This window comes from Cyprinodon tularosa, unplaced genomic scaffold (assembly GCF_016077235.1).
Source record: "Cyprinodon tularosa strain WSP-4 unplaced genomic scaffold, ASM1607723v1 ctg587, whole genome shotgun sequence".
Classification (NCBI taxonomy): Eukaryota; Metazoa; Chordata; class Actinopteri; order Cyprinodontiformes; family Cyprinodontidae; genus Cyprinodon; species Cyprinodon tularosa.
The window spans coordinates 337,561-364,676 of NW_024039326.1; the positions used below are offsets into that span (position 1 = coordinate 337,561).

Genomic DNA, 27,116 nt, shown 5'->3' on the forward strand with positions numbered 1-27,116 from the left:
ATTCAGTTCAAATGCTAAAGCCATTAAAATCATAACTGCCCTTAAAGATTTGAACCCTCGAGCACAGATTTGATTTTGACATCGTAAAATTGTTCTGTTTTAAAAGCCCTTTGATATTGTATCTGTTTATATTTAATAATATTCTATAGTGTTCTTGTATGTTCTTTTTTGCAATAAAAAATAAAAAAAAACATTTAACGGAAAATAAAAACAAAAAAATTTTATACTGAAACCCCCCTCTAAAAAACATTAAACTGAAAAAAACAAAACAAAGAACGTTACACTGAAAAAAAACCCAAAAAAAACGTTAAACTGAAAAAAAAAACAAAAAAAAGCTAAAATGAAAAAAACAAAGCAAAAAACGTTAAACTGAAAAAAAGATAAACTGAAAAACAAAACAAAAGTTAAACTGAAAAAAAAAACAAAAAAAAAACGTTAAACTAAAAAAAAAACCCAAAAAAACGTTAAACTGAAAAAAACCCCCAAAAATACAAACTGAAAAAAAACAAGAAAAAAAGTTAAACAGAAAAAAAACAAAACAAAAAAAAATGTTAAACTGAAAAAAATTAAAAAAACGTTAAACTAAAAAAAAAAAAACAAAAAAAAAACCCGCTTTACTCATCATTAAAGATTAAATATTTATCGTGCACATCTAAAAAAATATATTATTTATTTCAAAATATTTACAATGAAATTATAAAATATTTAAAATGAAATTATAAAAATTATTTTTGTTTTTTAATCGGGGGTCATTGGGTGGGGCGGCGCCCTTTATTGGCCAGCCACTAACACCCTTTAACGCCCTTTATTAGAACCACCGCTCTAGAGGTTTCATTTCATCTTCCTCAAATACTTTATTACAGCTGGATGTGTGAGAGCTTAATGTCCTGATTTAGGATGTCAATTAGAGTCCTCCCAGGATCTCTGCAGGGTGAGAAGATGAACGCATTCAGCTAATATCTCTAATAATCCTGGACAAGTTAAAGAAGATTTCTGCTGCGCCAAAATTATCTGATGCCAAGGAGAGGAGAAAGAGGCCATGAAAACCTTTTTGTTTTGTTTTTTTTTGCTTTACAGTTTCCAAAGTTTTCATGTGTAAAAAAAAAAAAAAAAAAAAAAAAAGGCCAACTGCTGCAGAGGAAAAGGCAGCTGTGTGCAAAGATGCACTTCGTCAGGGGAAATTAGGCCTTCATGCGGCCTGGATCCCAAAAAAAAAAAAAAAAGAGGAAGGATATGGGGCAAATGTACAAACCGCAGCTGAATGGTCAGAGCTCTTATTTATTCATGGGAGGAACAACGGTGAGAAGGAACTGCTCCCTCATGCCAGTCTAGCTCTTGACCAAAGCGTTGCTGAAGGAGATTGAGAGGCAGCAGTGTCTGCAGGAGGAATGGGTTTGCATGTATCTGTCTTCAGTGGTTTGGATCTGACAGCATGCAGGCAGCTGTGACTGAAGAGGCAGGTCTGTTCTCTTTGGTGAGTGGGATGATAACCTCTCTCTGTGTTTCTCTACGCTTTGTTGTCTCGTTTCCTCAAAGAGTTGTTGACTTTTTAAATTGCAAAAGAGTCCTTTAGTTAGTTTTCCTGTAAAAAAAATGTGGCGAGAGCAGAGCGTTCTTTCATTTAACTGCTTAAAACCCTAAACTGAAAAGGTCTTGCTTTATTTCTGGTAAATGTGGATCTTCCTTATAAAAAGAGTGGCTCAGCTTCCTAATATAAACCAACGGTTAGCAATTTTTGGTTGCTAAGTCAAGCAGGTGACCCTTAATCACGTGGACAATTTCTGCCTCATCAACAATCGCTGCAAAAATAGTGGAGGGTTCTGAGAAGCGGTTGGCTGGACGACTGTAATGGACAGCCGAATCAGCTAAAAAAATCAGGCCTTGGTGCAGATTATTGCAGATAACAAGGTTATTACTCACAACCAGGCTTAAGAGGCTCCAGTGGGACTGAGGTGTGGTGGAGTTAGTGAAGCTCCTCTGACTCATATTCCCCCAGCAAACCAAAAGGCTCTTTTCTTCCCTGGTATCTCCATGCCAGAAGCTAACCCACTTTTTGTCACTTTTGCAAGTATAGACTGTTTTCAATCAGATGGCATGGCAGAAGCTTTCTAAATGTTGTGTCTGTTTAGGCTCTGTGTAAATACTGATACAAGCAGTTTAAAACATGCACGTGTACTTCACCTCATTTTAAATATTTCATGTGTGCAGATTCTATACTACGAGTCTTCCAATATATCACACTCATGGAAGCATGCTCATTCTCTGCACTTGTGCCTTGATTTTTATGTAGAACTGCCTGTTTTTACGGTAAAATGATTGGCTATTCTTCAGGAAATCCCGCCTCTGCTGTGGTCTTACCAGTGCAGCCAGAGCCATAGAGATAAGAGAGTTCTCACCACGCCATTTGCGACAATAGGCAACATTTTACCAGCACTGACAACTCAGACTCAGTCGTAATAGAGATGAATCCCTTTCTCATTGTGAAGCTCAAATGATCTCTTGGGGAAAGTGAATCCAAACCTCCTGCTTGTAACCCCAGCTCAGTTTGAAGCTCTGTTGATCCTTCCAGGGAGAGAAGGTCCGAAAAATCCAGTTTGCAGGATGACTTCCTGCCGAGAGGCAAAAGACAAACAATATTAAAACTCAGGTTGACAAAAACTCAGTTTGACTGAGCAAAACTCAGCTTGGCTAGAGTACCCAAAACTGGCAAACACTCTGGTGTCGAGGTAGTGGCAGTCAGCAGCTTAAGAAAACTCCGTTAACGAGGAAACCATCAGACGTCTCACAATGGCAGCCCACTGCTCCCCAAGGGGATGGGTTAAATGCAGAGTTCATTTCCCCATTATGGGGACAATAAAGGGATGTACATTATTTATTTATTTGGTACAACAGGCATCACGTTTTATGAATTGCATTTTTTTCGAATTGCATTTTACAAATTGCACCGTTTACTTCTGGCGGTGCTTTTTCCTCTAGAGTCAGGAGCAAAGACACATTTCTATTGGTCCGCCTGATGTTAGAGGCAACATTTTCATTGGTCAAGACCGAGCATTTATATTTGGGTTAAAGTGAAGAGAATATGATTTGTAAAACATAATAAAAAAAGAAAAAAGTAGAAAATTCCTAAAGCTTGATCTATAAAAGAGAAATTTTAACATTTTAAATTTGAAAAATAAATATTGAAAAAATAAAATGATTAACATATAAAAACAAATTGGACAAAAACAGGAATATTTCCCTTTCTGAAATATGTTCTTTGCTTGCAACAATAATGGAACATATCTCACTCCATATGGTTAAAGAAAGGAAGGAGAATACTGCTGAGGTGGAATCAGCCAATGAGCTGAGCTGTGGTGAGTTTACCTTGGAGGATTGGGTTATTATTGTCTGTGAAAACCCACACCACTGACATTTGTGTTGTGGTGGAGTTTCAAGTTGCAGCTGTTTTGTTTCTCCTTTTATAATCCCTGGAGCTTTCTCACATAATTGAACATATACATTAAATTGTAGTTAAAGATAAACGTGAAAGATGCACTCATTAACATATAAGGATAATATATGCTCTTGTGCAGATATATGTAGACCTGAAACATTAATCCACTAGGAGCAAGAGGGCAGCGCTGCAGATCTGTTTTCCTTTAAAAACAAAATTTAAGTGTCCCAGATTTAGCCTATGATTTCTATGATGGCTTATTTGAATAACAGCAGTTGAACAATTAGAAGAATAAAATTTTCATAAAACAACAAAAAAAACATAATCAGAATGAATACAAGGAATAGAATCAGTGTTTCCCCCCCCGGCAACACGACAACATTAAAGAGCTTCCACACAGCTGAGACCAGAGGAGAGACTAACTGATGGTGAAGATGGATTATCACCATCATCATCATCATGCTTCCTCCATGGAAACCTGTTAATGATCTTGGCATCAATCCACAGGCGAGCCAACTAATTAAACAAACAAATGGCAATTAGATGGAAGTCCCATAATCTACTTATGGCGAGCGGGTGGAGACAAACCGGTGCTTCTCATCATTGATCTCAGTGTTAAACCTGTAGGAGGACGGAGAATTCGCTCTGTTACTCCGTCGTAATGGGACGCCGCTTTTCTGTAGCAGGAAATGGAATCGAAATGTCAAATATTGTTGGTATTTGAAATGTTGCTGGAAGGAGAGTTTTATTGACATGGACAAAAATAAAAATCATACTTGGCATTTAAACTTTTGAAGTCGTAGGGAAGGCGTATTTAAATGACAAATCATTCTGGCTTAAACATGTATATGAATGTACTCTTTATCAGATGATGTCATCCTAAATTTTAGAAAATTTTGGTTTTAAAAAAAAATCCTGTTTTAAAATCTGGTTATTGTTTTTTTCGTTGTCTATCTATCTATCTATCTGTCTGTCTGCATAGAGATATAGATAGATATACAGATAGATATACATAGATAGATATGCAGATAGATATACATAGATAGATATACATAGATAGATATACATAGATAGATATACAGATAGATATACAGATAGATATACAGATAGATATACAGATAGATATGCAGATAGATATACAGATAGATATGCAGATAGATATACATAGATAGATATACAGATAGATATACATAGATAGATATACAGATAGATATACATAGATAGATATACAGATAGATATACAGATAGATATACATAGATAGATATACAGATACATAGATATACAGATACATAGATATACCTAGATATACATAGATAGATATACAGATAGATATACATAGATAGATATACAGATAGATATACATAGATACACAGATACATAGATATACAGATACATACATAGATACATAGATATACATAGATATACAGATAGATATACATAGATACATAGATATACATAGATACACAGATACATAGATATACAGATACATAGATATACAGATACATATACATAGATATACATAGATAGATATACAGATAGATATACATAGATAGATATACAGATAGATATACATAGATACACAGATACACAGATATACAGATACATACATAGATAGATATACATAGATATACATAGATACATAGATATACATAGATATATATATATATATATATATATATATATATATATATATATATATATATATATATATATATATATATATATGTGTATATATGTTCCAATATTGTTGCAATAAAAGAACAAGTTTTATGAAGGGATATTTAACAAAATCTACTGTATTTTCCGGGACTATAGGGGGCAGTGTGTTATGATTGTGATTTATGAGCATAGACTTCCAGGCTTATTTCAATGAAAGTATGAAAGTTCCTCATATATACTGCCACTTATATAAAAAATAAGAAAGGAAAACTGAAGGAGACAAGATCTGCATGATCTGAGAATGATGGAGGAAGAGATAACCACCTCTTTAATGCTCATTTATTAGGTTGTTTTTATCTGTAGCTCCAAATATTGTGACGATTAGCCTTTTTATTATTTAATCAGGTGAGATAACAACAATAATAATAATCATAATCTGTATAATGAAATTATCTGTGTTTGGAAGCGGTTTTGATTGTATTATGTCCCTCTTTTTGATTAGTGTAAGATTGATAGGAGGGGAGGAAGATTAGAAGACTGATAGAAGATTGAATGAAAGTGGAGGAAAATAGGAACACTGATGGAAAGATCAGTTGAAAAAAAGGAAGAAAAATCTATTTAAAAGATTTAAACAGAGCAGGGCAAAGAAAGAAAAGATGGAGCGGGAAGAAGACAGAGGAGACTAAATGACCAGATAGCACTAATAAACACAATCCATTGATTCATTTTATTAAGCTTAGGAAATAGAAGAGGCCTAATCTTGGATTTTACACTTGATTTTTGTTGCTTGCATATTAATAAATATGTAAGAAATGGATGAAAGTATCACTGTCCCTGTTTCCCAGAGATCTAGTCACCTTAGGTTAGGAAAAATCCACAGAAAAGCTGCACCTTCTCATAAGCTGTGGTTTAAAGCATGGAGAAAAAAGTAGCCTCTTATAGTCCGTAAAATGCGGTACAATCCAGAAATGAATCTTTGAAAAATTTCATAATTACTTAAAGGTTTTGAGAGTAACTTTGTTTTCTAAAGCTGCGTTCTTACCAAAATGAAGGCCTCCAGATAAATGAAGGTCAGACCCTCAGGATGCAGGATACTGTCGCCGTTTAGATGCTCTGTTCTGTTCCTACTGATCTAAATTCTATTCAGTTTATTTCTATAGCTCCAATTCCCATCATGGGCGACTGTAAGAGGCGGCCTCGTCCAGGAAACACACAGCCAGGCAGACGAGCTCCGAGCCACCTCCCATGTCAGAGGATGAAGAGAGCACATCCAGTTAGTCACAGTCAGAGAAACAGGACTACACTGGAAAACAGGCCAAGCTCCAACATCTAGAAACAAAGGTGTTGATGGCAGCAGCACAGCTGATATTTCTCTCCAGGATGGAGTCACAGCCAAACAGGAACAGACCAGATGAAGCTACTATGAGAAAAAGCAGAGAGAGCAGAACGTTAGAGACTGAACTAACAAATTTTGCAGAGAGGGAGAATAGAGATAGAGTGATGAAATTTAGGTCCCTATGTCCTCCAGCAGTCTAAGAGCAGCTTGGCTTTATTTGGGACATTGAGTTGGGGAAGAAAGTAGTTTTAACTCTTTCTTAAACGAAAAAAATCACCTCAAAGCATCCTCTATGCAGGTCCATTTATGGAGTTATATTTGGTTATTTTTTTCCTATCTGTGAAAATTTGTCTTCCCTAATATATTCATTCTATAATTTATTACTTTCAACATTATTTTCCCCTTTCATATCCTTTTTTCTTTACTTATTAAAAACACATAAATAACTCTATCAGTTCATCAGGATTATGATTCTAGTTTAATATTTTGTTCCTCTTTAGTTGATGCTCGGCATCCTGCTGTAAAAGCAGATTCCAGGAGATCCTGGAATCTCCTGCATCTACCATCGACTTTGCATGTAAACCAGAAATCCTGATGCTTTAAACGCGCCTGTTTGTTTTCAGTGAAACAGGGATGTTTTTTTTCTTAGATTAGATTTTTTTCAAATATATTTTTTCAGACATTATATTTGCATAATTTTTTCCAAATATCTTTTTTTTTTATTGTGTATTACAGATGTCCCACACTTCAAACTTAATCCTGACCAATAAATGCATCCAGAAATAAGGAAAACACATTTTAAAAAAAATTAGCTACTAGAAATCAATCTGAAAAATAGAAATTTTGAAAAAAAAAGTCTAAAAATAAATATCAAATCTGTATAAAAAAAAATGCATTTTGTTGATATCTGATATCAGATATGGATTAAAAAACCAACTAGATCCACGTTTTTAGAGTTTGAGCTGCAGATCGGTCAGATTTAAAGAAAATTTGTCACTCTGATCTCTGAAGGAAAGTTTTTCTGAAACCTGTCATTCCAAAAAAGTAAAAATAAAATTTTCTGGACTTTGTTTCCAATGTTTCCATTGTTTTTTCTTTTCTTTTTTGTTATGACTATGACCTGGATGAATCTTCCCCAGCATGCTGAAACCTGCTGCAGTATTTTGGTCATCCCTTCATGTTTGGAAGCGGCTTTTCACTCTCAGCATCCTTTAAGCTTTTTCTGATCACAGAATCAGCCGTGGATCATTCCTCCTTCAGCCTCAATAAGCTTCTCTTGTATGACTGTGACATTTCCAGAGGCTCATTGAACACATCACACACACGGCGCCTCACTGCAAAAATTCTTTATCTAAATAAGTAATTTTTACGTCATAAAGTGCATTTTTTCTTGAATTGAGGAAGAAAGTGAGACACCTTTAACCTGACTCCGCCAGATGGATTTGCTCCACATATCCATCTGGAAACCTTCCGTTGAAGTAATTTTGGGAAGGGGCGAAAATACTGGTTATCTGATTGGCCTATGTTGGTGATAGACGGGCCAAATAAACCAATCAGATCAATGAAGCATATGACGTACTAACAGAGCGACGACGAAGAGGAGCCAATTGATAGATCAAACTCTTGCCGAAACCAGTCGGGAGAAGAGTAAAAATATCTTTTCCTCTGAGAAAAGCCTCCAGAGCAGTGTTTTGCTCTTCTTTCAGTGAAGAAATACTCTGTAATTCCGATAAAACTTGCTCGATAGCCACGCTAACGCTAGTTTCATCGGCTGAAGCCGCCATGTTCTTTAAACTGAACTGTCGCGCTTCTCGTTGCGTCACACCTCAACCCGCCTCAAAGCCAACGCTGATTGGACGTTCGTTTGGTGAACGGCTCCAAATTTTCTTTAACGTAGCCAGACTGATCTGCGAGTGAAACCTTGAAAGCTCGCGAGATCAGGATGGTCTCACGAGGCTAAGACACCTTGCCAATAGAACAGGAAAATTAAAATACATTTAGAATAAGAAAAATAAACTGCATTGTCTTATTCCTAATTATCTTTTTTTAAGTGTAAATTACTCATTCCATTGGCAAATCATTATTTACACTGCAAAAACAATCTAGAAATGAGTAAAAATGTCTTAAATTAAGTGTATTTAGACTTAGTTTGAGGAGGTGATCTGCCAATGGGATGAGCATTTTTACTCTTAAAATAAGATAATTAGATAAAATTCACTTGAAATAAGACAATGAAGTTGTTTTTTCTTATTTTTAATGTAAATTGTCTTGTTTCATTAGCAAAGTGTCTCACTTACCTCCTCAATTCAAGAACAAATGCACTTATTTTAAGAAAATGGACTTATCTGGATTTAAATTTCTTCCAGTGTACCTGCTCAAAGGTAAAAATATTTCTAGACCGTTTTTTGTTGTGTATAAAGAGCTGACGATGAGTGTGACCTCAGGTCAGGATGATGTCATCGCTTCTGTTTCATTCCTTCCTTCCTGCTCCGGCCTCTTAGCTCAGCTGCTGTAATGAAGAAATGTGCGACAAGAACTCCTCACGTCTGCGGCTCCTCGTGCAAACTTCCAGTGGGGCGTTCAGGGAACCAGGATTTAAACATACTGGGGATTTTTTATTTTTTTTTTTTCCCTCCCTCTCTGCAGCCGGCCATTGTTAGTCCTTTACCTTCAGCTTGGCTCCGGGACCCGGTTGAGAATAGAGTGAAAACAGGAAACAGCTGAGGAATGAATCGCTAATAAGATTCCTTTATTTATTTCTTTTTTCTACCGGCCCTTCCCTCAGCTTTACTTCTGCTTTCACATTGACTGGACTCCTTCCTTTTTTTGAAATGCTGTGTAAGTCCCTTCAGGAGAGACAAATGGACTCTGTTAGAGGGGAGGACTAAACGAGCGAGGGCCCTTTATCCTGATGTAATTAGGTCAAGCAGTGAGGAAAGATGTCAGTGCTTCCATTAGCCTCAGTGCAGGAAGATGATTAAGATCTTCTGTTAATGCCCTTCTCAGCATCGTGTCTCCATTCAGGAATTCTTTACGTCCGCCCGGCTTCGCTTCAGCCTAAGTCCACACGACGAGCAGAAAGTTGATCAATAACTGAGGACAGCGGGGGATTTAGGAGCTCTGCAGCATCCCTGACATCTCTCTCTCCCTGTCGCAGGTGTAATGAGAGCGCTGGTCATGGACAGATGATGGACGTGGAGACGTCGTACTCGGATTTCATCAACTGTGATCGCACAGGCCGCAGGAACGCAGTGCCCGACATCGCAGGGGAGGGGAAGGTCGGGGCGAGCACGAGCGAGCTCAGCAAAGACATGGCGGAGATGGATCTGAAGGCTGCAGGTGAGTGAAACCTGTATGGGATCCACATCACCAAACGCCAACTAATGGCAGCCGTGTCTCCTTCCAACCAATAAGCCGGCGTGTAACGTCTCACTACGACTAATTCTCTCCTATGATGATAAACAGCTCCTAAATATGGGGAAAGATAAAAAAATATGCCTAAGGGGCTGAATTTATAATTGTAAGTCAATCAACATAAAAAAATGTGAATTTAGAGCAGGTATCACAAAATTACAAGCAATAAATCATAAATTTATAGGCAGGAATCTAATTATAAAATTAGAAATTAAGGAATAGACATGACAAATTTTCCTAAAAAGTTAAAAAACAATCCACACTGGAAAAAGATGAATTCTAAATAAGTATTTTTTTCTTAAAATAAGTGCATTTGTTCTTGGATTGAGGAGATAAGAGACATTTTGCCAATGGAACAAGACACTTTACACTTAAAATAAGAAAACACAATTAAATTAACTTATTTCGAGTGCATATTATCTAATTATCTTATTTTAAGAGTAAAAACACTTAATCCATTGGCAAAATATCTCATTTATCTACTTAAATTAAGGGGAAATACACTTAATTTAAGACATTTTTACTTATTTCTAGTTTTTCCAGTGCACTGGACTTGGTTTCCAAGTTGGAACACGTTTTACTTCCAATCCAGGAAACTTTTAATTCAAATTCAATTTTGATAAATCTACATTTTTTATTTAAACTCATTAATTTTTTTATGTATACTCAGAAAAGTGTTTTTTTATTCTCAAGTGTTTTATTCATACTCGTAATCAATAAATTTGTGTTGTGTGTTCGTAGATTTTTTTAATTGTACTCATAAATTCGTTTCTGGTCATTTTTTAAAATTTTTTATCATTTATTGTTTCCAAGTCATAACTTTTGAATTCACTACTTTTAAACTTGTTTTCTCACAGACGAAGCCTCTGATGTTAAGGCTTGACAAGAAGCAACAAATACATATTATAAATTTACCAAAGTTGATCGATTTTCATTCCTAAATTTAGAATTATCTAAATTTGTTTTTTGGAGAGTTACAGTAGCTTCTACCCATTACACTGCAAAAAAAAAAAAAAATACATCTAGATAAGTCATTTTTACTTAACATAAGTGCATTTTTTCTTGAATTAAGTATTTAAGTGAGACACTTTGCCAATGGAACAAGACAATTTACCCTTAAAATTAGAAAAAAACAACTGCATTGTCTTATTTCAAGTGCATAATATCTAGATACCTTATTCTAAGAGTAAATATACTAATTCCATTGGCAAATCATCTTATTTACCTGCTCAAATTAAGGGTAAATACTAGAGATGCACGATATAATCGGCCCCCTATCGGTATCGGCCTTAAAACTGAATATCGGACATCGGCCACCCCACCGATATTTAACCCGATATTTGATCAGCTTCTGAGTTTCTAAAGTCTGAAAAAAATAAAATAAAATACTACTTCTTCTTCTTCATCAAAAACTTCTTTTTTACAGACTTAAAAACTTCTAAAGACGAGGAAAAAATATTGATATATTAAAATATCACAATATCTTCATATGCTGATATATTGCCATTTAAAAACACCATATCAATCTCTTTTACTAATGAAATATTGCTATATGTCATCGAAATTTTGCCATATTTTTATATGTTGATATATTGACGTGGTATCGATCTATTTTACTAACAAAATCTCACAAGAATTTGCTAAATATCACGAGAGTTTGTAACAGAACGATGAAATTTCACCAGATTTTGAAAGTAAAATAGATCGATACCGCGTTTTTAAAAATCTATTTGATATCAGCATATGAAAATATATTTGAGTATATTATTTTTCAAAGTGTCAGAAATGGATAACAAAACTGCTATTTTCAATGACTTCTTATTTTTGTCCAGCTTTAACATCGGTATCGATATCGGTTATCGGCTACATGAGTTTTAAAATATCGGCATATCGGATATCGGCCAAAATCCCAATATCGTGCATCCCTAGTAAATACTCTTAATTTAAGACATTTTTACTCATTTTGAGTTTTTGCAGTGTAGCTATTTGCTAGCATGATTCGTTAGTTTTCCAAAAAAGTTAAAAAACAATCCAACTGGATTTTGTTTCCGAGTTTGAAGACGTTTCGCTTCCAGGAAGATTTTTCAGTTCAAATGTCAGAAATAGCGTTGAGTTTGAGGCTTTATAGCGTCGCCCAACAAAGCCTGGGTTTGGCTTAGAAAACATGAAAATTGAACCAAAATAATGGTTCCGCCCCTAAAGCCGGGCGTACACTGTACGATCTTTTGGGTTTTTCAGGTTTAGATTCTCCAGTCATGCGAGAATTTTTCAATTGGGCCGACTTTCAGCCTGATGGTGCGTGGTGTAATGTACAGGGGGTATCAGGAATCGTAAAGTCGGGAGAAAATCAAACATGTTTTTAAATTCATTCGGCCGTCGAAAGGTGATCGCTCAGTAGACTAACAAGGATTCTTCTTCTTCTTCTTCCTCTCAGATGAAAACCCAGAAGCATGGCGGGGGTGCAATGAGTGAAATGGAGTTCTTTCTGTAAAACTGACAGATCGTAGTAGCAACATTTGCTCAGCCATGTCTTTGTCTAAATGTGTTGTTGCATATCTATATAAAACACAAAATTGCACAAATTGCTGTGGAGTTGGAGCTTTAGTACCTACATTTATGGCTTAAAAAAATTCCAACACACACACTCCCCCCAGGGGAACTAGCCCACCCCCTGCATAAAGAACTTTCTCACATTTGGAGGAAAAACAAATTGAGTTAATCAAGGCCGTTCGCTGTTATGTTAATATATCTTTCACTGGTCAGATGGATCTCCTAATAACAGCAGTCCTCCCCTTCATGCCATGAAGGAAGCTCATTCTTATCTCTCATGACCTTCGTTTGGAGCCTGTGAGCTGAGTCCCACCTGGTTTTTAGATGTACAGTGTGAGCAGGTAGATCGCATCAAAACGTCTGGTCGCACAGAGTGAGAACAAACATCTCTTAAGAGGTTTTTAGGTCTAAAAGCCTTTATTTCAGCGGAAGATGGAAGATTATATCAGCTCTGCGTCTTCAGTGAATAGATTAGGCAGATTATTGTGTATCTGTTTTACATCATGTGGCAACGTTCAGCCAATCATGTAGCGTAACGTCACTGGTATGAAGCAGGACCTGAGCAGATCTGGTAGCTACAGCGGACGAATGGTTGACCTGCAAAACGCTTTATAATTGACCAATTATAAATCCCTTCTCCACCCGAAATTCTTTACAAATCGAAAAACTTCCACTTCCTGCTTGGACCAGTTTTTATGGGATGAACTTTTTCTCTACCAAGGAGACAGACGTACGGAAAAGGATTAGGGCCACTGAAAAAAAAAAAACATTTTAACTGATTTTTAAATTTTATTTCAGTTTAGTATGGGGAAAAAAGTCAGAATTCTGAGAAAAAAGTCAGAATTCTGAGATTAAAGTCAGAATTGAGAAAAAAGTCAGAATTCTGAGAAAAAAGTCAGAATTCTGAGAAAAAAGTCAGAATTCTGAGAAAAAAGTCAGAATTCTGAGAAAAAAGTCAGAATTCTGAGAAAAAAGTCAAAATTCTGAGATTAAAGTCAGAATTCCGAGATTGAAGTCAGAATTCCGAGATTGAAGTCAGAATTCCGAGAAAAAAGTCAGAATTCCGAGAAAAAAGTCAGAATTGAGAAAAAAGTCCGAATTCCGAGATTAAAGTCCGAATTCCGAGATTAAAGTCCGAATTCCGAGATTAAAGTCCGAATTCCGAGATTAAAGTCCGAATTCCGAGATTAAAGTCCGAATTCCGAGATTACAGTCCGAATTCCGAGATTACAGTCTGAATTCCGAGATTAAAGTCTGAATTCCGAGATTAAAGTCAGAATTCTGAGAAAAAAAGTCAGTATTCTCACTTTTTCCCATGTTAAACTGAAATAAAATTTTAAAATCAGTTAACTTTTTCTCCTTCCGTACAGACGAGTTTTTTTTAGAGCAAAGCCAAATTCAAACCAGCGGTTTTCAGAGATCATAACAGAAAATAGACGGTAGTTCTGCCGCCGTCCATGCAGGTGTTTGGTTTCTCTCCTCTGAGTTAAATGAGTTGGAAGAGCAGCAGAAACAGCCCTCATTCTCCCACTGGTGTCGCGTTACCTCACTATTATTCACATCTTTCCGCTCTGATGCCATTTCTCATCGTATTATTGTGCACTGACTTCCTTTCCAGCTCTAACAGACGATGACCTGCAGACTGGTATCAGGATGACATTGTGTCGCCGCAGGAAGTTTCTTGCTTTGTTTCCTGAATCCATCTCTGATCTTTTTTCTCTCTGCAGAAGGAGAGTCAGGGGCCTCCCCGGCTCCTGAGGCAGAGGGCTCTACAAGCCAAGATGCCCAGGGAGGCGGAGGCCCGTCCTAAAACGGAAAATGATGAGCGATGGAGAGATTCAGACACTTGAGCTGCGGGATGTTTGGAGCGACGGAGGGAAAATGAAGAAGTGGAAATATAGCCGTCCTTCGTGGATCTGAGGACTTTCAGTCACTGCCGGCCTGTTTGGAGCTTTCCTCGCCCCAAATGTCGCCCACTTTTCTTTTTTTGTTGCTTTTTTGTTTCCTGGACCAGAGAAAGTAGAGAGAACCGAGTGGAAGTGGAGAACAGGAAGCTTTAAACTCTGTATTTCCTGACGGGACGAGGAGGCACAGAAACTGTGGTTGAATGGCTGCAGAGACGGACAGAGATTATTTATAACCTGAAGCGGCGCTGCAGCCTGTAGAAGCCAACGTGTGTCATGGATTCACTATCATATGTGTCGGGTTTTGGTTTATCTTCACGTCTGTGTGTTTGTGACGCTCTCGTCCCCTTTTTCTTTTTTCTGGTATCGTCTCCATTTACTGTCGAGTACAGACTTCATATTTATTGCTAAATGTTCAGTGATAACTTTGTGATAGGAGATTTTCTTTGTGTAATAAAATACTGATGAATTACTGTAACATTTGTATGTTTTCAGAGGTGGTGATTTTTGTTCCAGGAGTTTGTCCAGGCTAACTGTAAAAGCGCAGATATGGGAGCCATAAAAGGTGCGGCGTTCCAGCCGAGCGGCGTTAATTAGAACCATAAATATTCCTGAATGCAGCTTTTCTTGTGTACAGGAGGGACGGTCGGAGGAAGTGGGTGTTGACGTTTCCATCCAGGATTGTTTTCTCATTTATCTCTTTTCCACAATAAACGAACCGACGCTTCTCTGAAAGGGTGGCGATTTTTACTGATCCTTCCTGGTCAAGGTGTGCGGCTGATTTTCTGCTCTGCTGTAATACATGCAGTGGTGTGAAAAGCAGGAATCACAGAGGCTTACATAGTTTTCAAAAGCTTTAATAAAATGCGAGCAGATTTTTTATAAGTGCTACAGATGAGTTTGGACATACGTGCTTTTCTGTTTTAGTTAAATGAAAATATTCAAATAAATACATCAAAGTTAATTTTCAAATAATAATAAAAAAGAATCCACATTAGAGGCTGTTCTTTCATCCATTTGGGTGAACTCACGATGCCACCTAGTAGACAAACATAAGACTGCACTTTGGTATAAATTCTCTTCAGCTGAATCTGTCCTAAGGCCAGATGCAAAAAACAAATGAAATGTCACATTTTCTATGGTAAAAAAGATGTTTAACTTGTTCTTATTTTTTTAAGGTGCAAATTTGTTGAACCTGTTTGTAGAGGAATATAAACCTGAAACTGACAAGTAAGCCATAAATGGTAAACAGAATAGATTAAAACAATAAAATAAAGAAAATAAAAACATAAAATGAAATCTAAATATAAAATAAATGAAAAAAAAAGGATGAAAACTTCAAAAGATGATTCCCTGGTGATACTATCTTTGTTGGATCATTGGGCTCTCACTGCTGTGTATGGAGTGAGTTTTCTTCAGTAATTGTTGCAAGAAAAAAGAAACATTCTGTAAATTGAAATAAAAAATAATCAAAAGCAAGAAATGAAACTTTTGAATTGAGAATCGGTTTCAAGAACATCTTTGCTTGGCTGTAATTCATGCAGTGGTTTAAAAAGCAGGAATCCCAGAGGCTTACATCGTTTTCAAAAGCTTTTAATAAAATGCGAGCAGATTTTTTATAAGTGCTACAGATGAGTTTGGACATAAGTGCTTTCTGTTTTAGTTAAATGAAAATATTCAAATAAATACATCAAAGTTAATTTTCAAATAATAATAAAAAATAATCCACATTAGAGGCTGTTCTTTCCTCCATTTGGGTGAACTCACGATGCCACCTAGTGGACAAACATAAGACTGCACTTTGGTATAAATTCTCTTCAGCTGAATCTGTCCTGTGGCCAGATGCAAAAAACAAATGAAATGTCACATTTTCTACGGTAAAAGATGTTTAACTTTTTCTTTCTTTTTTTTAAGGTGCAAATTTGTTGAACCTGTTTGTAGAGGAATATAAACCTGATACTGACAAGTAAGCCATAAATGGTAAACAGAATAGATTAAAACAATAAAATAAAGAAAATAAAAACATAAAATAAACTCTAAATATAAAATAAATGAAAAAAAAAGGATGAAAACTTCAAAAGATGATTCCCTGTTGATACCATCTTCATTGGATCATTGGTCTCTCACTGCTGTGTATGGAGTGATTTTTGTTCAGTAATTGTTGCAAGAAAAAAGAAACATATTCTGTAAATTGAAATAAAAAATAATCAAAAGCAAGAAATGAAACTTTTAAATTAAAAATGGGTTTCAAGAACATCTTTGCTCGGCTGTAATACATGCAGTGGTTTAAAAAGCAGGGATCACAGAGGCTTACATCGTTTTCACAAGCTTTAATAAAATGCGAGCAGATTTTTTATAAGTGCTACAGATGCGTTTGGACATAAGTGCTTTTCTTTTTTTTTTTATAATTATATTTATTGGTTTTTAACGTTTTAACAAACAAATACAATACAAGACAAGAACAAAAGAACAATCCAGCTCTTAAAGTTAAATACCTATATACGAGCATATGCTACACATACGCAGATATACATACCGATCAAAGAGAAAAGATGGGAGAAAAAAAAAAAAAAAAAAGGGACAGCAATGAAAAACAAATGGTCCGAACCAGAACATTTCAGATGTTTACAATTCGGACATCCTCAAATTATAAATCCTCTCCGGAGAAGAGCCGAGGTCTCAAATCCTGCATAAGAAATAAAAGGTTCCCAAACTTTATAAAAGTTATTTTCTTTATCGTGCAGTTTGCTCGTCAAATAGTCCAAAGATATATAGTCCAGTACTATATTTAGCCATTGTGATTTACTTGGTGCCTTGTCAGAAATCCAATTCAGTACCACACATTTTCTTGCACAAAAAGTAAGCATTCTGTAGAGTTGACGCTGATGTTTACCAATAATACCGGTGTCGGTTAAACCAAGTAGTAAATACAATGGGTTGAATTGTGTGCCCATAGAGAAAATCTTATCTAATTCACATTTTATTGTATGCCAAAAATGTTGAATTTCTCTGCAGGACCAGTAACAATGTGTGAGGCTACCAATATCCACTCTACATTTCAAACACAATGGTGAGAGGCTTGTTTTGAATTTACTTCGCTGAGAAGGAGAAATGTGCGCACGGTGTAAAATTTTAAATTGTATGGCCTTAACCCGATTGCAAATACTTAGAGACTTTGCATTCTTCCAGGCCTCATCCCATCCCTCCTGATTTATTGTACACTGCAATTCCCTTTCCCAAACTTCTTTTAGGAGAAATGTATTTGGTAAAGGGTGCTCTTTCAGCAAGTTGTAAAAGGTTTTAATTGAAGTTTTTACCCTGGAGGAAAAAAGCTGTTTTTCACACACTGAGATTGTTTGGTCCACATCGAGTGTGGTTTTTTTCTGAATGAAATCTCTAATTTGTAAATAGCGAAAGAAATCCTGCCTCCCATCATATTTATCCAATAGTTGCGAGAAAGATAATAATGTGTTACCTTCCATCAAGTCAGAAAGCGTACAAATTCCTTTTATTGACCATGTTTTGAAGCCAGAGTCCATAACGCCTGGCAGAAACATCGGGTTATCACAAATAGGTGTAAGAGGTGATATAACTTGGAACCTGTCCTCAAGTTTTTGGACCATTTGCCATGCCCTCACAGTGTTAATAGTAATGGGGTTACTACAGTACGTCTTTATGGCATAGTTTTTTCCCAAAAAAAGTAAATTTTTTAAAGGGAACCTGGACATAGAGCTTTCTATATCGAGCCACAGAGAAGTAGGCTCCCCTGTCCAATCAGCAGCAGCACGCATGTGAGCGCTGATCTGATACCTTCGTATGTCTGGGAGAGCAAGGCCTCCACACTCGGCCGGGAGGCACAGTGTAGAAATTTTTAAGCGTGGTTTCCTTCCCGCCCATATAAAAGAACTTAGCCATCCGTTTAGAGCCTTAATTGTTTTACGGAGAAAAAGAACTGGAATCATTTGTATGGGATATAAAAGTCTGGGTAAGACATTCATTTTTAGAAGAGACACGCGGCCCAACCAGGAGAGAGGCAGCACTCTCCATCTTTCAAGGTCCAGCCGAATACGTTCAAATAAGGGGGTGAAATTGGCCCTATACATTTTGTCAAATGAGGGGGTAATTCTTATTCCCAGGTATGAAAATCCCTCTGGGGACCAAGTGAAAGGAAATGGAGCAGGTATAGATGGTTGATGTTTTAATGTGCCTAGTGGCATGACCTCTGATTTGTTAAAATTGATTTTATAGCCCGAAAAATCCCCAAACTTGTTAATGGTCTCTATGAGATGTGGGATAGAATCCTCAGGCTGAGATAGAAATATGAGCACGTCGTCAGCGTATAAAGTAATCTTGTGCTGCCTCTCCCCAATGGTCAGACCACATATCCCCTCATGGGTCCGCACCGCCTCCGCCAGAGGCTCCATAACCAGAGCAAAAAGCAGGGGCGATAGAGGGCAGCCCTGGCGTGTTCCCCTTTGCACCCGGAAATTTGGCGATCTTAAACCATTGGTAATAACAGCTGAGCAAGGCTCGCTGTAAAGTATTCTGATCCAATTAACAAAATCTTCCCCCAGGCCAAATTTTCTCATGGTGTAGAACAAATATGGCCACTCAACGCGATCAAATGCCTTTTCGGCATCTAGGGAAACAACTAGACCAGGCATTGCTCTTAGATTAAAGAGCTGGATCACGTTGAGCAACCTACGCATGTTATTGAAGGAGCTACGTCCCCTAATGAAGCCAGTTTGATCATCATTAATAAGTGTTGGGAGTAGGATCTCCAAACGTTTGGCTAATATTTTTGAAAGGATCTTTACATAAGTGCTTTTCTGTTTTAGTTAAATGAAAATATTTATATAAATACATCAAATCTAATAAAAAAAAAAAAAAAAAAAATCCACATTAGAGGCTGTTCTTTCCTCCATTTGGGTGAACTCACGATGCCACCTAGTGGACAAACATAAGACTGCACTTTGGTATAAATTCTCTTCAGCTGAATCCGTCCTGAGGCCAGATGCAAAAAACAAATGAAATGTCACATTTTCTACGGTAAAAAGATGTGTAACTTTTTCTTATTTTTTTAAGGTGCAAATTTGTTGAACCTGTTTGTAGAGGAATATAAACCTGAAATTGACAAGTAAGCCATAAATGGTTAACAGAATAGAAAAAAAAATAAAATAAAGAAAATAACATTAAAATAAAATCTAAATATAAAATAAAATAAAAAAAAAAGGATGAAAACTTCAAAAGATGATTCCCTGGTGATACCATCTTCATTGGATCATTGGGCTCTCACTGCTGTGTATGGAGTGAGTTTTGTTCAGTAATTGTTGCAAGAAAAAAAGAAACATATTCTGTAAATTGAAATAAAAAAAAAGCAAGAAATGAAACTTTTGAATTAAAAATGGGTTTCAAGAAAATCTTTGCTCGGCTGTAATACATGCAGTGGTTTGAAAAGCAGGAATCCCAGAGGCTTAGATAGTTTTCAAAAGCTTTTAATAAAATGCGAGCAGATTTTTTATAAGTGCTACAGATGAGTTTGGAAATAAGTGCTTTTCTGTTTTAGTTAAATGAAAATATTTAGATAAATACATCAAATCTAATTTTCAAAAAAAGAAACCACATTAGAGGCTGTTCTTTCCTCCATTTGGGTGAACTCACGATGCCACCTAGTGGACAAACATAAGACTGCACTTTGGTATAAATTCTCTTCAGCTGAATCTGTCCTGAGGCCAGATGCAAAAAAAAAAAAAAATTAAATGTCACATTTTGTTACGGTAAAAAGATGTTTAACTTTTTCTTTTTTTTTTTAAGTGCAAATTTGTTCAACCTGTTTGTAGAGGAATATAAACCTGATACTGACAAGTAAGCCATAAATGGTTAACAGAATAGATAAAAAAAATAAAGAGATTGTAAATAAAGAAAATAAAAACAAAATGAAATCTAAATATAAAATAAATGAAAAAAAGGATGAAAACGATAATTCAAAAGATGATTCCCTGTTGATACCATCTTCGTTGGATCATTGGTCTCTCACTGCTTCTGTATGGAGTGAGTTTTGTTCAATAATTGTTGCAAGAAAAAAAGAAACATATTCTGTAAATTTAAATAAAAAAAGCAAGAAATGAAACTTTTGAATTAAAAATGGGTTTCAAGAACATCTTTGCTCGGCTGTAATACATGCAGTGGTTTAAAAAGCGGGAATCACAGAGGCTTACATCGTTTTCAAAAGCTTTTAATAAAATGCGAGCAGATTTTTTATAAGTGCTACAGATGAGTTTGGACATAAGTGCTTTTCTGTTTTAGTTAAATGAAAATATTTAAATAAATACATCAGTTAATTTTCAAATAATAAAAAAATCCACATTAGAGGCTGTTCTTTCCTCCATTTGGGTGAACTCCCGATGCCACCTAGTGGACAAACATAAGACTGCACTTTGGTATAAATTCTCTTCAGCTGAATCTGTCCTGAGGCCAGATGCAAAAAAAACAACAACAAATGAAATGTCACATTTTCTACGGTAAAAAGATGTTTAACTTTTTCTTATTTTTTTAAGGTGCAAATTTCTTTAACCTGTTTGTAGAGGAATATAAACCTGATACTGACAAGAAGGCCATACATTTTTAACAGAATAGATAAAAAAAAGAAAATATAAATATAAAATAAATGAAAAAAAAAAAAGGATGAAAACTTCAAAAGATGATTCCCTGGTGATACCATCTTTGTTGGATCATTGGGCTCTCACTGCTGTGTATGGAGTGATTTTTGTTCAGTAGTTGTTGCAAGAAAAAAAGAAACATATTCTGTAAATTGAAATAAAAAATGATCAAAAGCAAGAAATTAAGCTTTTGAATTAAAAATGGGTTTCAAGAACATCTGTGCTCGGCTGTAATACATGCAGTGGTTTAAAAAGCAGGAATCACAGAGGCTTACATCGTTTTCAAAAGCTTTTAATAAAATGCGAGCAGATTTTTTATAAGTGCTACAGATGAGTTTGGACATACGTGCTTTCTGTTTTAGTTAAATGAAAATATTTAAATAAATACATCAAAACTAATTTTCAGAAGAAAAAAAAAATCCACATTAGAGGCTGTTCTTTCCTCCATTTGGGTGAACTCACGATGCCACCTAGTGGACAAACATAAGACTGCACTTTGGTATAAATTCTCTTCAGCTGAATCTGTCCTAAGGCCAGATGCAAAAAACAAATGAAATGTCACATTTTCTACGGTAAAAAGATGTTTAACTTTTTCTTATTTTTTTAAGGTGCAAATTTGTTGAACCTGTTTGTAGAGGAATATAAACCTGATACTGACAAGTAAGCCATAAATGGTTAACAGAATAGATTAAAACAATAAAATAAAGAAAATAAAAACATAAAATAAAATCTAAATATAAAATAAATGAAAAAAAAAGGATGAAAACTTCAAAAGATGATTCCCTGGTGATACCATCTTCATTGGATCATTGGGCTCTCACTGCTGTGTATGGAGTGAGTTTTGTTCAGTAATTGTTGCAAGAAAAAAGAAACATTCTGTAAATTGAAATAAAAAATAATCAAAAGCAAGAAATGAAACTTTTGAATTAAAAATGGGTTTCAAGAAAATCTTTGCTTGGCTGTAATACATGCAGTGGTTTAAAAAGCAGGAATCCCAGAGGCTTAGATAGTTTTCAAAAGCTTTTAATAAAATGCGAGCAGATTTTTTATAAGTGCTACAGATGAGTTTGGACATAAGTGCTTTTCTGTTTTAGTTAAATGAAAATATTTATATAAATACATCAAAACTAATAAAAAAAAAAAAAAGAAAATAATCCACATTAGAGGCTGTTCTTTCATCCATTTCGGTGAACTCACGATGCCACCTAGTGGACAAACATAAGACTGCACTTTGGTATAAATTCTCTTCAGCTGAATCTGTCCAGAGGCCAGATGCAAAAAATAAATAATTAAATGTCAAATTTTTTTACGGTAAAAAGATGTTTAACTTTTTCTTTTTTTTTTAAGTGCAAATTTGTTGAACCTGTTTGTAGAGGAATATAAACCTGAAACTGACAAGTAAGCCATAAATGGTTAACAGAATAGATAAAAAAAATAAAGAGATTGTAAATAAAGAAAATAAAAACAAAATGAAATCTAAATATAAAATAAATGAAAAAAAGGATGAAAACGATAATTCAAAAGATGATTCCCTGTTGATACTATCTTTATTGGATCATTGGTCTCTCACTGCTGTGTATGGAGTGAGTTTTGTTCAATAATTGTTGCAAGAAAAATAAAACATTTTTGTAAATTTAAATAAGAAATAATCAAAAACAAGAAATGAAACTTGAAGTAAAAATAGGTTTGGAGAAAAACATTGCTGTCCTCTTAGATTTTATTTCAAATGTTCTATAACATTTAAACTTTCTTTTTCAGATTTTTCAAATTGCATTATTCTCAAATAACTTTTTACAATTAACATTCTTTACTTCAAGCACAATGCAAACACTCTTGACACACAATTAATGCAATTTGTAAACATGAAAAGAGGAACATTTGAAAAATATATATATATATAAATCTGTAAAATAAAACATTTTTAAGAAAAAATCTGAAAAAAAAAATGAAAACAAAATCTGGGAAAAAACTCTTAAAAAAACAGTTTCTTTTTTCAGTTTGATTTCTGGATTCTATTTAATTGAATTTCTATTTTAAAACTGGTTTTCTGATTGCAACAATAATGGACCAACATTCACCCCATACCTCCTGTTGGGCACTCGGGAGCGACTGCTTTGCATTTCAGTGTTTTGGCGAAAACTACATTAAAGGTATACTGGAGGATTTTCGAGATTATTTTGAAAAGACCCGCCCTCTCTACTTAAAAAAAAAATAATAAAAAAATGCACATGCACAACCCTGTACCCGAACCTAAAAGGGAACCCCTATTAAACACGTGCGAGAGCCCATTTCTCCTCGTTCACGCTCTGTTTAGAAGTTGCTTTTTGCGTCGCTCATACAAGCTTTCTTTCCAAAAGAAAATTAGCAATATTTCCACTATATCAGACTCTCCACCGGTCAGTGAAGACGGGGACGAGCACGAAAGGACGGCCTTACGTAAACATCACCAGAATGATTGACAATAAGAAGTGTCACCCGGAAAATGCACATCCTGCACTAAACTTTTTGAGTGAAGAATAATGATCTCAGAATCATCTTTCCCTCAGAAAACTTCTGCTTCTCAAGCTTCTCTTGTTTCAGTGGTTTTTAATCTCAGATTAAAATTGAAAAGCCCCTCAAACAAACCGTTTATCAGACGATGCAGGCGGGATGCACCGCAGCCACTTTGATAAAACAACCATTTTCTTTTACATCTGCAGCGTCATCTGCTCCATTTAATCATATTTCTTCCTCACGTTTGGCACCTTATTGTTTTTATTTTAAGAACGAATTTTACTTTTTGCTATTTTCTCCTATTAGTAGGGCTGCAACAACGAATCGCTAAAAATCGACTTTTAAAAGCGTTGGCAACGAATTTCATCATCGATTAGTTGTGTCGCGCGATTAATGCGTCATCCGCCGCCGCCGTCATTACTGCTACTTGACTGAAACGGCGGAAGAAAAAAAAAATACGGCAGAGCGAGTCAGCGCTGCAGGTGCGCAGTGTTGCAAACTGTTGCGACTTTTCAGACCCCTTCAGTGACTATTTTTTTAAAAAAGCGACTAGTGACAAATCTGGCGACTTTTTACGGTGTCACTGGCGGCTTTTGGAGACTCTTACGTGAAAGCATGTATCATTCCTACTCTGCCGTGAGGCGCCTCCCCCATCCCAACCCCGTTCTCTCGCAGGAGTCCCTCTCAGCGCTGCAGTCAGAGCTGCAGGATGTTTCAGCTTCCAGACTGCAAATGAAGCACGCATGCGCCGGGATTGACGGCGCAAATTGATCACAATAATTAAAATAGCCTTTATAAATAAATGAACTTGCAAATTATGAGGGCAAGGCTTTTAAAGTTTAAATCTTCTGGCAAAGATAAAGTAAAGAAGATCCTGCAATTTATGGAAGTAAAGCAGAATAAAATCCAGCAAGATCAGTAATATGTCAATTAATTATCTGCCACATTCCCATGTAAATATCTGTCTTTGGAGGATGTGTTTTTTAGCACCCCTAGTTCTCTCATTTTTATTCCAAATACAATTTATAATTTGAATCACAGGGCTATTTTTATCTCTATGGTTCAGGATTTTCTCAAGTAGCAACTTTAACTGCTATACTTTCCTGTCTTAAAAGGCAGAACTCTTCTAGTCTAAAAAACCTCATTTGTTGAAATGGGGGGGGGGCTATTGTTTGAACCCCTTAGGGGCTTTTAAAAACAAAAATGTCTTTTTTTGCGCTTTATGAAACAAAGTAGCCTATATTTTGTGGATGTACAGCTACATTTCTCATGTAAGTTTGCGTAGTTTTAACACAAACATTTATTTTTCATATTGCACCAGGACAGTTAATGAGCAACCTGTACTTGTGTGCTTGTTAGTTCTGTCTAAAATGTTTATTTTGGAATAAAGAGGTTAATATAAAAAATAATTTTTGTCCGATTCATCGATTAATCGAAAAAATAATCGGCCGATTCATTGATTTTTAAAATAATCGTTAGTTGCAGCCCTACCTATTAGTGAAACAAAAGAAAAGCAAAATAAGTGAGAATGAGACTTTGCATCCTTTACAGGTTAACGTTTGAGGTGGGAATAAGGCCTTATTCATGCGTTTCCTGACTACTAATCATTTTCCCAGCATAGAGAAGCAACCATCCATCCATCCATCCATTCATCCTCATGAATGTTTTATGCATCTGGCCCCCGGTTGTTTCACACGGAGAGCAAAAAGCACATTGATTCCCTTATTCCGCTCTTAAATCACTCTGTGATTTATCTGCAAGGGATGTAAACAACAAACAGGTTAAACTCTGATAAATCGAATATTCATGAATAAAGAATAATTGTGCATTTAAAGCTTCTCTTAATAGCAAAAACAATGTAAACTCAAAGTGCGCGGAGCTTTGATAAAATGAAATAAGCTTCAGCTGAAACATCAAGCCTTGGATGTTCCTACCCCCCCCCCCCCCCACCACCAAACCACTGATGCTCAGTAGCATGAGGTGAAAAACAGCATTTCTCGAGGAGCGGCGCGTTAAAAGGCGGTGCTCTGGATCATCCCGTACGCCTCGTACAGTTTGCGGACGAGCTCTTCTTTCTCCTCTTCTGGAAGGAAGCAAGACTTTGCAGAGTTGATGTTCTGCAACAGAAAAAAGTTTCCATTCAGCAAAAAAACCTGAAACTCTGAACAAATCCACACTGGAAAAAATCTAAATCTAGATAAGTAATTTTTTCTCAAAATAAGTGCATTTGTTCTTGATTTGAGGCGATAAAAGAGACATTTTGACAATGGAATAAGAGAATTTAGATTTAAAATAAAACACAATTGCATTGTCTTATTTCAAGTGCATATTAGTTAATCTTATTTTAAGAGTAAAAATACTAATTCCATTTGCAAACTCATTTACCTACTCAAATTAATGGTAAATACACTTAATTAAATATATTTTTACTAGTGCTGTCAAAATTATCGCGTTATTATCGCGTTAACGCGAGGCCATTTTAACGGCGATAATTTTTTTAACGTGAGATTAACGCTATGTGGTTTTATGGTACAATTTTCCAAGTACATCCCGCTGCAGCCTGCGGGAAGGCGGGGCTATTTTCCCCCAGTCTATGCATTTCTCATAGGCTTCAAGAGCGGAGCTCCTCAAGGGAAAAAGACGCTCATACACTGGGTGACGCTAGTGCCTTTTCTTTAAGCCCCACCACCAACAAACAAGTTGAGTGTCTGGTAACTAGTAGCAACCTGAAATACGCTGAGAAAACAGACTACTTAGGTGAAATGGAATCTGCTACGGCACGCTTGCTGTCACAGGTCGGTATCGTGTGTGTGTGTGTGTGTGGGTGGGTGGGTGTGTCTGTGTGTGGGTGGGTGGGTGTGTGTTCTCATTTTTGTTAAGAGTCTGAAAAGTAACTTTCATAGACTACCTCCATCTAGTGATGTCCGTCTATTGATTTTGATGTATTGATTGAAAATTGTTCATTATTACCTTGGTTAATTAACATCTAATGTTAACTGTACTACATTTTATAGCAGTAGGGTAAAATGCTTGTCTTTGTTCAAAAGACTGTATTAACTGTAAAGACTGTCTTTTACATCAGCCTGTTTTCAGGGCCTTTTTTTTGGCTACATATTTGTTATTTTTTGCTACATGCCTCCCCATCTTCTTGCCATATGTTTCTATGGCATAAATCAGTATCTGTGACCTGTTCTCATTTAAAAAAAGAACATTGGCACAAACCTAGCCTGTATGTATTTTTAGTATGTCATCGAGAGTATTTAAATGATTTTCAATCAGAAAAAAAATTTGCGATTAAAATGCGATTAATCGCGAGTTAACTCAGGCATTGATGCGATTAATCGCGATTAAAAAAATTTAATAGATTGACAGCACTAATTTTTACTTATTTCTAGTTTTTTTTTCAGGGCACACATTTAGAAAAAGCTCCAAGTGGATGTTCACTGGAAAAACAATCTAGAAATAAGTAAAAATTTCTTAAATTTTGTGTATTTATCCTTAATTCGAGTAGCTAAATGAGAAAGTTTGCCAATGGGATGAGTATTTTTACTCTTAAAATATGTTAATTCGATAATATGCACTTGAAACAAGACAATGCAATTGTGTTTTCTTATTGTAAGTGTAAATTGTCTTGTTCCATTGGCAAAATGTCTCTTTTACCTTCTTA

The 27,116-nt window shown here is 35.7% G+C and overlaps 2 protein-coding genes across 4 annotated transcripts in view; one reads left to right on the forward strand and one right to left on the reverse strand.

Moving 5' to 3' along the window:
• The window catches only part of pkig (protein kinase (cAMP-dependent, catalytic) inhibitor gamma), a 45,798-nt gene extending 30,766 nt beyond the window's left edge, over nt 1-15,032 (forward strand). The window contains exons 1-3 of one of the 2 annotated variants that reach the window (XM_038306628.1): nt 1,298-1,474; nt 9,587-9,768; nt 14,121-15,032. In XM_038306628.1, the coding sequence (XP_038162556.1) occupies nt 9,615-9,768; nt 14,121-14,203 (237 nt within the window). In that variant the 5' untranslated portion in view covers nt 1,298-1,474; nt 9,587-9,614 and the 3' untranslated portion in view covers nt 14,204-15,032. Of the gene's footprint in view, nt 1-1,297; nt 1,475-9,586; nt 9,769-14,120 lie in introns of those variants that run through there. The other variant, XM_038306627.1, reaches the window with a different exon arrangement.
• A 7,270-nt stretch (nt 15,033-22,302) lies between these two features.
• ada (adenosine deaminase) overlaps nt 22,303-27,116 on the reverse strand; it is a 49,335-nt gene continuing 44,521 nt past the window's right edge. The window contains exons 11-12 of one of the 2 annotated variants that reach the window (XR_005282597.1): nt 24,941-25,566; nt 22,303-23,748 (exon numbers count right to left, since the gene is read on the reverse strand). Coding sequence is in view for 1 of the 2 variants with exons in the window: in XM_038306632.1 (XP_038162560.1) it covers nt 25,462-25,566 (105 nt within the window). In the remaining variant the exon portion in view is untranslated. Of the gene's footprint in view, nt 23,749-24,924; nt 25,567-27,116 lie in introns of those variants that run through there. The other variant, XM_038306632.1, reaches the window with a different exon arrangement.